At 65.1% G+C, this 10527-nt stretch overlaps 4 protein-coding genes across 4 annotated transcripts in view; 2 read left to right on the forward strand and 2 right to left on the reverse strand.

Moving 5' to 3' along the window:
• Window positions 1–1225, forward strand: part of F751_0799 (E3 ubiquitin-protein ligase UPL1) — a gene marked incomplete at both ends in the record, with an annotated part of 2488 nt that extends 1263 nt beyond the window's left edge. The window contains 4 exons of the mRNA XM_011403379.1: window positions 218–345; window positions 559–647; window positions 812–1015; window positions 1113–1225. Of these exons, the coding sequence (XP_011401681.1) occupies window positions 218–345; window positions 559–647; window positions 812–1015; window positions 1113–1225 (534 nt within the window). The remainder of the gene's footprint in view (window positions 1–217; window positions 346–558; window positions 648–811; window positions 1016–1112) is intronic.
• Window positions 1226–1817: 592 nt separating this feature from the next.
• F751_0800 (Sterol 3-beta-glucosyltransferase) lies at window positions 1818–4074 on the reverse strand (the record flags this gene model as incomplete). The annotated part of the gene is made up of 5 exons (XM_011403380.1): window positions 1818–1957; window positions 2166–2373; window positions 2443–3424; window positions 3646–3752; window positions 3919–4074. 5 exons carry the CDS (start codon window positions 4072–4074, stop codon window positions 1818–1820), a joined length of 1593 nt encoding a protein of 530 aa, XP_011401682.1.
• A 1089-nt stretch (window positions 4075–5163) lies between these two features.
• Window positions 5164–8648, forward strand: F751_0801 (Uncharacterized protein; the record flags this gene model as incomplete). Its single annotated transcript, XM_011403381.1, has 6 exons — window positions 5164–5513; window positions 5697–5820; window positions 6019–6190; window positions 6436–6569; window positions 7884–8148; window positions 8434–8648. 6 exons carry the CDS (start codon window positions 5164–5166, stop codon window positions 8646–8648), a joined length of 1260 nt encoding a protein of 419 aa, XP_011401683.1.
• A 1266-nt stretch (window positions 8649–9914) lies between these two features.
• F751_0802 (Histone H3.1) overlaps window positions 9915–10527 on the reverse strand; it is a gene marked incomplete at both ends in the record, with an annotated part of 1542 nt that continues 929 nt past the window's right edge. The window contains 2 exons of the mRNA XM_011403382.1: window positions 9915–10171; window positions 10264–10366. Coding sequence (XP_011401684.1) covers window positions 9915–10171; window positions 10264–10366 — 360 coding nt within the window. The remainder of the gene's footprint in view (window positions 10172–10263; window positions 10367–10527) is intronic.

The raw sequence follows: 10527 nt of genomic DNA on the forward strand, positions 1-10527 counted from the left end.
GGGTGGCGGGTGGAGGGCGGGGGGGGGGGGGGGGGGGGGGGGGGGGTTGGTGATGGCATCTGTGGTGGTGTTGAGAGTATGAAGGGCACAGAATGGAAGCATCCCTGGGAATCCTCGCTGGCTTGAGCCTGCCCGCATTTGGGTCTCCCTGGGCCGTGTCCCCACCCTTCTCCCCCTCACACACATGAGCCCCCCGCTCTCCCCCTGCTGTCATCAGGTGACCAACGAGAACAAGAAGGAGTATGTGAACCTGGTGGCGAGGCACAGGATGACCACCGCCATTCGGGAACAGATCACTGCTTTCCTGACTGGCTTCTGGGACATCGTCCCGAAGGAGCTCATTAGGTGTGTAATGGGTGTGGCGCCTTGTGTCGGTGGAACTTGGGGCATTGCAGGGGTAGGGGTTCCCTGATGGAGGCAGCCTGCATTGCATCTGAAGTGCCATTGTGTTACGAGTTTGATGTGCGAGTCACAACCCTCAGTATCAACACCGCCATGCACCACGGCATATTCACCCCCCCCTCAACCCCTTCCACCACCAACCCCCCCATCCTGCAGCATGTTCAACGACCACGAGCTGGAGCTGCTCATCTCGGGGCTGCCCGAGATCGATGTGGCCGACCTGCGCAAAAACACCGAGTATACGGGTGAGAAGGGGCATGGCGCGTGTGTGCTTGCAGGGGTTTGTGAGCGTCTGCAGTGGATGGGCAGGTGTCCGGGGCACCGTGCCGCGCCATGTGTCGGCCTGGCATCAGGTGCAGGGCCCCTCACCTGCACTCCCCCTCAAACTCACCCACCCACCCCGGACCAGGCTACACGGCTGCCAGCGCGGTGGTGCGCTGGTTCTGGGACGTTGTGGACGGCATGGACAAGGAGGACCTGGCGCTGCTGGTCCAGTTTGTCACGGGCACCAGCAAGGTCCCCCTGGACGGCTTTGCCGCGCTGCAGGGCGTCCACGGACCCCAGAAGTTCCAGATCCACAAGGCCTACGGGGACGTGGAGCGGCTGCCCACAGGTGGGGGGCGGGGCGGTGGGTGTCGTCGGGCGTTTGCGGCCGGCACCGTTGAACAGCGCAGGCTCACCCACCCCTCACCACCCCCTCCTCCCAACAGCGCACACCTGCTTCAACCAGCTGGACATCCTGGAGTACGCGACCAAGGAGCAGCTGAGGGAGCGGCTGATGATGGCGCTGCACGAGGGCTCAGAGGGTTTTGGTTTCGCTTGATGTTCCGTCTTTCCTCCCTGCGCGTGCACCCCCCTTGTCCAAAGGCCTGTGCGTCGCTTGCGAACGGCACTGTCGGCTTTACACGGTCGGGTCTGGCAGTGCGGCTTGAGGTTGGTGGTGTGGCAATACATGCGAGAAGCAAGCGGGGATGGGGTCAAGACACGAGTCAAAGGACTGAGGGGGGGGGTGAGGTGTATGACTTGGCGGGCACCCCTGCCCCAAATGTGGGGTGGAAGGGTGGCCCAGAAGGCGGGGTGGCCCCTAGGAGGGCTGGACGGGCCGGGAGAGGGTGTGTTCAAGTGCGGGTGGGGATCGGGAGGCGTTGCAAGTACATGTGGCAGACCTTGAGCGACCTGCACGCTGCGCTACTCTCGTGGGGGGGGGGAGGGAAAGAGCGTCGCTGCCGGTAGCATGATGGGTAGAGGAAAGCCCGCGAGGCTGGGAGAGCCCTCGCTTCGCTGTTGGTATCTGGTAGGACAGGGGGGGGCAGCACTCAGCGTCAGGAGGTGGAAGCCTGGTATCCTCCTTGGCGCGGTGGGGGGGGGGGGATGGGCGGAGCGCCAACCGACTCAAACCCTCCGAATCGCCCTCTTCAGCTGATCTCAGCCTCGATGAGGTCTGCGGCGCGCCCGGCCCCGTCCTCGGCATAGATACGCCGTGCCAGCCGCTCGGCGTTAGCGGTGTACTCCTCCAGGTTCCCCAACGCCTTGACCAGCAGCTTGTTCAGGCGGGCTGTGTGTGTGCAAGGGAGGGGCAGGATGGGGCGGTTGGATGGATGGGAATGGCGAGGGATCAGGGAGCCAGCCAGGGTGGCTCCACTCGAGCACCGCAGGCTCAGCAGGGCCAGCAAGCCATGCAGCCAGCCCAGCTCGACTCTAACCCCCGTCCATTCCTGCCTGTCCTCCCGGCCCGCCTCCCTCCACCCCTCACCACCACTTACCCGCGGAGAAGGCGCTGATCTGGAGCAGGGGCCCCGGCGCGACGCGGTGGCGGATGAGCAGCTCCGCCCAGAAGCGCTGGTCAGTCATGGGGATGCAGGGGATGGCGATGCTGGGCTTCCCCGCCAGCAGCACCGAGTGCAGCGTCCCCGCGCCCCCGTGGTGCACCGCCAGCGCGCACTGCGGCAGCAGCGTGCCGTGATCCACGGGCTGCGTCAGCATGTGGAAGGGCGCGCCCGGGGCGCCCCCCGCCGCCGCCCCCGGGGTCGTGTGGATGACCGCGCGCAGCGGCGTCCCCGACCGCGCCAGCTGGCAGACGGTGACCTTGACCTGGCCCAGGATCTCCTCGATGCGGTCGCCGTCAAAGGCGGTGGCCAGCATGGACCCCAGGCCAAAGTAGACCACGGGCACTCGGGCCGCCGCCGCGTCGTCCAGGTAGCGCTGCAGACCCAGGGGCAGGCCGGTGCCGGGGTCCAGCGCCTCCAGCGCCGGCGAGGGCAGCGTGGAGGAGGCCAGCGAGGAGGAGCTGGCCCCCGCGCCGGCCAGTGCGTCGCTGTTGCCATGGCCAGTCACGCGCGCGACGGCGGTGGTAATGCCGCGGCCCGACCCCGGGCTGTCCTCGTCGGAGGGGCCCTCCCCCGCCATCTCCGCGGGCGTGGGGATGCTGAGCGCGCGGCTGAGCGCGGCCCCGGGGGCGGCGCCGCCGGCCTGCGGGTCGGCGGCGCGCTTGAGCGTCGCGCGCCGCGACACGGCCACGCTCTGCTTGCGAGCCAGGCGCGCGGCGACGTCGGGGCGGATGGTGAAGTGCGCGGGCGCAAACACGGCGCCGACGACGTGGAGCTGGGGCCCCCAGTCCGCAGGCTTGGGCAGGACGGAGGGGGAGTAGACGTAGAGCGTGGTGCGCCCCTCGCACCCAAACCGCGCGTCCAGGCGCAGGGCGGGCACGTGCAGGCGTGCGGCCGCGGCGTCGGCCAGGCGCTGGGCGACGGGGAGGTAGATGCGCTCCACCACCAGCTTCTGCCCCGCCACCCAGGACAGGGAGTTGAGGCAGCCCAGGCCGCGGCGCGCGCCCAGGCCCCACCCCGCCGTCGGGCAGGCGAACTCGGAGGTGAGGTCCATGGGGATGGTGTGCACCAGCAGCACCCGCGTCCGAAGGCCCAGCAGGTCGGGGATGAGGCCTGCGCCGCACAGTTGGACGAATGAGCTGAGGACCAGCACCGTGGGCTGCAGGTACTGGCACAGCGCCAGCACGCTCTGGAACCTGGGCGATGGAGGGGGGGGGGATTGAGGGGAAGGGGAATCAGATTAGGCAGTGTGGGAGGCGGGGCAATGGCGCGGTGGCGTGCACGCGGGTGCGCACGATTACAGGAGGGCGGTGCGTACAAGACGCCAGGTGACAGAGGACAAAGCAAGCACTCCTCGGGCACAAGCAACCCCATCACCACCACCACCACCACCTTTCTCCAAAGACCCCCGCCGCACCATGAGCCGAGGAGGCCCTCGTTGAAGAAGGCGCGGGCGGCGGAGAAGACCTTGAGCGAGCCGGCGGTACGCATGGCCATGCCCTCGGGTGTCTCCATCACCTCCTTCTGCTCGGTGGGAGGAGGAGGAGGGGTGTGCACAGGACGCCTGTCGCCCCGGCCTCCTCCGACATGCGCGAGGCCCGGGAGCCCTCCGCACCAACCCCGCCCGCTGAACACGCCGGCAGCCCCGGCCTGGCGGGCCCGCGCCTTCCCTCTCCGCAAAGGACCTCACCTGCACCGAACGACCGATGTCCGCAAACTCCAGGCCTTCAAAGCTGCCCACGAACTCTTGGAACTCCGCGGGCGCGGCCATCGTGACGCTCCAGCCGCGTTTCTTGAGGGTCTGGCCCAGGGCGCAGAAAGGCTGCACGTCCCCCCGTGTGCCCATGCATGTCAGAATTATGCTCCGGGTGCCCATGGCGCCGGCTTCCTGGGGGCACCGGGAGGCAAACGGACGGTGCAGGGGCGGGGGCGGGGCGGGTGCTCGGCCACAGCTGTACTTTGAGCACCGGAGGTCTTACTTTGTGCGTCGCGGCTGTAATGTGGAGAGGTATAATCCCACCGTTTGATAAACGGCAAGGGCGGGGTCTCGGACTTGGGCGACACTCTGAGTGCGACCGCCTCGAGCGGGTCGGCGTTGACACCCCAGCTGCCTCGTTCCTCCAATGGGATCCAGATGAGATCTGCGAGCGTTACGGGCGGGACAGGGCGGTCTCAAAGTACTATAATGTGTCCACAAATGCACTGTGACTTGCACAATTGGATCCTGGGTGGGGCAGGTGCATGAAGTCGTTCCCGGCCAACTTCACCTACACCCCGCTCGTTCACACGCGCTCATCCTCAGCGACTTACCAGCAAAGCGTGGGGCCTGTTATGGGGTGCCAATGAATGCCACCCCACGATTTCAACACAGTTGCGACGTGTCTGGTACTTTTCGTGTGCAAATTCGTGCCTGTACATTGCGGTCTTGCTTTAGGAGTCGCGTTTGGATACCATCTCTTCTAGTCACTGGCCTCGGAGGAGCTCCGCAAGCCTGTTCGTTCCGACGCAGATGATCATGCAGGGCTGTTGTACTGAAGTAATGATGGTAAAGAGATCTGGGTCTCCCTCGAATTTGCATTCCGTAAACCGACTTGGGACTTGTTTGGCGGAGGAGTGTTTGCCCGCCGGTCCAGCAGCTCTGGGCGTCCACTTTCCCCAACCAACGAGAAGCAAGGGATTAATGTACAGGCTTAGTTGTATGCCTGCAGACCCTTGGTGCTTCAATGTACGTACAAATGTCTCCAGATGCCGGAGCGTAACTGCGACTACAGAGCATCACCACCCCTTGCCCCTGTCAGACATGCAGCCTCTCGCGCGCCTTGACCAGGGGGCATGCACGGGACCCATGCGGAGCCGATTTGGGACGCCGAGTCGCATGCCGTGACCGATTCCAATGTTCGAAATCAATCTTGCTCCATGATGCAGCGGGAGGGCCATGCCGGGGTCCATCCCTCGCCCGACATACCTGAACCTGTTGGAGGTTGGCCAGCACGAGCCCGGGCCTGTGAGGTATTCCGCCGACCAGCTACGCACCTGCCTGCTCCTGGCGGGATGGAAACCCAAGTTGGCTTCCAGGGCTGTGAATAGGGTGTTCCTGCTGGTGCAGGAGAGGTTGGCCCTTGCCCCCGCTGACCCGGCCAGCCTGGTCGGGGGCCTAAGGGAGGCCTGCCCCGGGCTCTGGGAGGCCAGCCTTCCCCGCTCCGACCTGGAGGCCCTGCTGCTGGGCGGGTTCACCACCCAGGCCCCGGACTCAACCCTCCTCCCAGACCTCCGCTCGGCCATGAGGTGCGTGTTGGTGTGAATTTTTAGTGCCCCGCTGCCGACGCCGGGCAAGGGCAAAGCATGCTGGCCTGGTTGGCCATGGCCCCTGTTGTTCCCCGGCATTGTCCTCTCCCCTTCACCATTTCCCCTCTTCCCCTTCACCAACCCCCCCCCCTTGCATCCATCCACCGCCGATGTTACCCGCAGCCTGTCGGAGCGGCGCACCTCCGTCACCATCCTGCTGTGCGGCACCAGTGGCACGGGCAAGTCCACGCTGGCCTCCCTGCTGGCCGGCCGCCTGGGCATCCCCGCCCTGCTCTCCACCGACGCGGTGCGGCACGCCCTCCGCGCGTTCTCTACCGACCCGCTCCTGGCCGCCTCCAGCTACGCCTGCGGGCCCCTGGTGGCCGGCGCCGGCGCCGCGCCCGGGGATGAACGCGGGGCTGCAGTGCGCGGGTTCAAGGCGCAGTGCGCGGGCGTGGCGCCCGGCGTGGAGCGCCTGGCCGCCGCGGCCGCCGTGCGCCGCCAGTCCATGGTGGTGGAGGGCGTGCACCTGCGCCCCGGGTGGGCGGCGGCGATGGCCGCGCGCCTGACCTCTCCCACCCACCACGTCCTCCCCTTCCTGGTCTGCATCGCCAACGAGGCCAAGCACGCCGAGCGCTTTGCCGTGCGCTCCAAGACCATGACCCTGCGCCCTGACGGTGGGGATGAGGCGGGGGGGAGGGTTTAAGGGGTGAACTTTGTGGAAAAGATCCTGGGTTTTAGAACAATTATTGAAGTACCACCTGCCATGCTGCTGGTGGGGAGAGCAAGCGGGCAGCCGCCTGACACCCTCGCAAACCTCCCCGCCCTCGAGCATGCTCATGCCCACGCCCCGCTGTCACCCATCACCCCCATGTATTCCCCTCAAATCCCCCCACCAATGGCCCACCCCCTTTCATCACAGCCAATCGGTATGTGCGGCACCTGCGCTCCATCCGCGTCATCCAGGACCACCTCCTGCGCGACGCCGGCGCGCACCTCATCCCGGTGGTCAATAACACCAACGTGGACCGCTCATTGGCTACCATCCACGCCACGGTGCTGGCCTGTCTGCGGCTCGGGTCCGCTGGGGTCACAGGGGCCCCCGCCCCGCCTAGCGGCGCCGAGGCGGCCTGCGCGGCGCTGGCCGGCGAGTTCGCGCGCTGCCGCGCGGCGGCCTGGTCCGGGCGCGCGGCGCTGGACGGCATCCGCGCCGCGCGGCGGGGCGCGGGCGCGGGCCCTGGCGAACCCGGTGCGGGCAGCGAGTCGGCAGGGCCGTCCACCTCCGCGGCGCTCTCGGCGGCGTCCTCGCCGGGCGGCGCCCCCTGGCCCGGGGCTGGGCGTGGCGGGGAGGGGGCGGTCGACGAGAGCTGGTACGCCAGCGACGGCGAGGAGTCGTGGGCCGGCTCCGGCTCCTCGGGCGGCGCGGAGCGCGACGGGACCGGCCTGGGCTGGGCTGAGGGCTCCGTGGAGGAAGGGGAGCGGGAGGAGGAGGAGGAGGAGGAGGTGTGCGGTGCGGGGCCGGTGGGGAGGAGCCGATGACGGGTGTAGGAGCCAATGACTGGTGCCGGAGACTGGTCGGCGCAAAGAGGAGGCCGCGCGGCTGCGTTTCGAGTGCCTGTGCGCTGCATGGGCAGCCTCAGACCTGGGAGCCACGTGCTGCTGTGTATGCCCTGGCTGACGTGCCTGGCACCGTGATGCATTGGGCAACGCTGTACTGCAGCTTTGTGGGCCAAACCTTATGGGAAGGGGAAGGCGTGCTCCCAGCCCGGACCGCAGCTGGTCTGTAGGCTTGATTCATTAGCATGCAGACCAATCAGCGTGCTGAGCGCGGATGCAGGCGCTCACAAGGCTGTGAGGCAGCAACAGCCTGGCAGCTTCATTCTTCGATAGATGCAGCATCACGAGCGTTCGGGGTATTGGACACGAGTGCGCAATAAAGTTAGGCCAAAGCCACACGTTGCATGACACGACAGCATGCGGCATCGCCCCGTTGCTTGTGAACATGCTGTCTGAGCCAGGTGGCCTCCGCAATTAGTGGTTTCGGTGCCCAAAGATCCCAAGCTGCGCGATGTTGAGACGGACTCTTCGATACTCCAAGACATTCACAGGATGGCAAGCTTGGGAGGCGGCTCGTGCATCTTGCTCCCCATCTTCCACCTCCTCGGTGCCTCTCCGGGTAGCATGGACGCCCTCCTGTACGAGGCCCTCCTCACGGGGGCTCAGCACACATTCTCGGCCAGAAGGTGATTTTGGAGCACAGATCTCCAGTGTCGTCGCCTGTTATAGCGCTCTGAAGATCCCCTTTGCAATGTTCACAAACCCTCGGCCCGAACCTCAACCCCATCTGTCGGCCCTTCCACTGGGCCAGAGCACGACCCCATGCGGTCTGCCCTGATCAAGGCGTGCGCGCTGGGCCTGCTGGGCCTGGCTGCCATTCGCACCGCGCCGCTGATGGCCAGCCACGGTGTCGGGCACACGCTGCAGCTGCTGGACGCGAAGGAGCCCTTCCTGGTGAGGGCGGGCCTGGGGAGGCTCCACTTCCTGCTGAACCTGGAAAGCACGCACAGGATGGCCCTGGAGAGCCAGGCGGTCCCCCGCATCCTCTCACTCCTCGATCAGCCACGCATCGACCCGGGTGAGGGTGGCGAGGGTGTGGTGATGGGGTTTGATGCATACATCAGCCATGTAGATTACTTCACATGCGAGGTGGAATGTAGTGGCCTGTTCCCTTGTCCCCCAAGGAAAGGCGATGTTCTTGAATTGTCGGCAGTCAGTGTGCACCACACTACAAGCATTGCCTCCCGGGGAGCATGTTCAAGCTTCTCCTTCTATATCCTCTGGGGTTGAAGTAGCCCTTGGCTCCCCGTTTTGAACTAGCCCACCACTCACAACCTCGACAACTCACCTCCCTGGCATTCAGGTGTGGCCCACTCGGCGCTGGAGGTGCTGCTGCGCCTGGCGGAGCGCCAGGAGGGTCGGGAGGCTCTGCTCGAGGCAAACGTGCCTGCTACCCTTGCCACCTTTGTGGCCCGCATCGAGACGGGGAGCGAGAAGCGGTCTGGTGCTGTGCTCCAAGCAGCGCGGGAGCTGGCCCTCCAGCTCCTGGGACCCCTGGATGACAGGGGACAGGCTTGAATTGGTCCAGCGCCAATCTTGACGTAGTGCCCTGATGCATCTGATAAAGATGGCTCTCAATCAAGTGATCGATATCGGCGGCCCCTGGTGCATGGGGCCGCCAGACTGATGTGCCCCCAGGTGCGCCGGTAGCTGCGTGGAAGTCAAGCATCGACACTTGAACACAATTTACCGGAAACTCACTGGGCAGAGGCGATACCTGACCCATTCGATCAGCTAGCCGTGTCCGCAAGAAACAACAATCAGCGATGAATTCGGCATCATGGGAGGCAAAGGAGCAGAGGGCGACCGGGGTCACCCCGGTGGGAGACGCCGAACGTCCAGCCGGCCTGGGAGGGTACCACGGCGATGCCAGGCTGAGCGCACAAGGACTCAATCCGGCCACTCAGGAGGCGGAGGAAGCGCGTCAGACGGGATCCAACCCTGTCGCAACAGGTAGCGGGACTTGGTGCCGGAAGCCTCGCTTCCACCTCCCGCAGGCCAGGACAATGTCACCACCGCTCACGCACCCTCTTCCCTCCGCACAGTGCCAGTGGAGCATGAATCCAGCCCTCAATTCAGGAACTTGACGGCCCCTGGTCTGCCAGATCCGACCCCCGAGCAGAGGCAGTCGATGTACGAGGTATGCTGGGTATGAGGGCCGCTGCTAACTCCCTGCTTGCACTGCCTTATTCTTGCACCAGCTTAGTGTCTGTTCCTGCCCACCACAGAGCTGGGATGAGGGCATTGAGCTTCCCGCCTGGGCCGAGAAGTTTTCAGAGAGGACCGCCGAGTTTGGTGTGAAGGCGGCGGACGGCATCGTGACCGCCAGCGAGCAGGCGCAGTCCAAATTGACAGCTCTGGGCCGCGCCGCGCTATCCAAGGCAGGAGCCCTGGGTTCCCAGGCCAAGACCAAGACACAGGCCACGCTGGCTGCTGCCGCCACTACATCAGGAGGATACCTGCAACAGGCAGGCCAGAAGCTGCAGACAACACCTGGAGGCAGAGACCAGCCTGCTACAAGGCCTCCCGAGATGCCCTGAGCCTTTAGCGGCAACCTCTGATCAATTTACATTTAATTTTAGACCATATTAAAGCCTTTTTAGGAATGTACTCCTGCTTTTGTTCCTGCTGCGGTGTCATCCTGTGGCCCATCACAATTGCATATTATGGCGATGGTGTCTGCTCATGGCCCCGTTCAACAAGCTGAGGCAGAAGCCTTCAGCGGTTTTCCAAGAAGGGTGGTGTTGAATAACACCAGGTGGATTGTGTGGTGGAGGAGACGATTTACTCGTCCTTCTTGCCGGTCTTCTTGGGCAGGAGCACCGACTGGATGTTGGGGAGCACACCGCCCTCGGCGATGGTCACGCCGGCGAGCAGCTTGGACAGCTCCTCGTCGTTGCGGACCGCCAGCTGGATGTGGCGGGGCACGATGCGGGTCTTCTTGTTGTCGCGAGCGGCGTTGCCGGCCAGCTCGAGCACCTCGGCCGCCAGGTACTCCAGGACAGCTGCAAGGTACACGGGGGCACCGGCACCGATGCGCTCTGTGATTGGAGCGGAGGGGTAGGAGGGTCAATAACGGACAGCTTGCAAGTCTGTGTCTCGGACAGAATGAACCAACGACACATGCACTCACCAGCGTAGCGGCCGTTCTTCAGGTAGCGGGCGATACGCCCGACGGGGAACTGCAGGCCCGCCTTGGAGGACTTGCTCACGGCCTTGCTGCCGGAGGTCTTTCCCTTTCCGCGTCCAGACATGATTGCAGACTTTTTGGTGTGTGGAGAGATTGAAGACTTTGGGATCGGGAGAATTTTGTGTTCTGGTTGGTCAATGTCCTTCGCCTTTATACTCCGAGCGCGTTGTTAATTTGGGGTCGCGCAGACCGATCCGGGGGGTCATT

Source organism: Auxenochlorella protothecoides (assembly GCF_000733215.1).
Source record: "Auxenochlorella protothecoides strain 0710 unplaced genomic scaffold scaffold115, whole genome shotgun sequence".
In the NCBI taxonomy this organism is placed as follows: Eukaryota; Viridiplantae; Chlorophyta; class Trebouxiophyceae; order Chlorellales; family Chlorellaceae; genus Auxenochlorella; species Auxenochlorella protothecoides.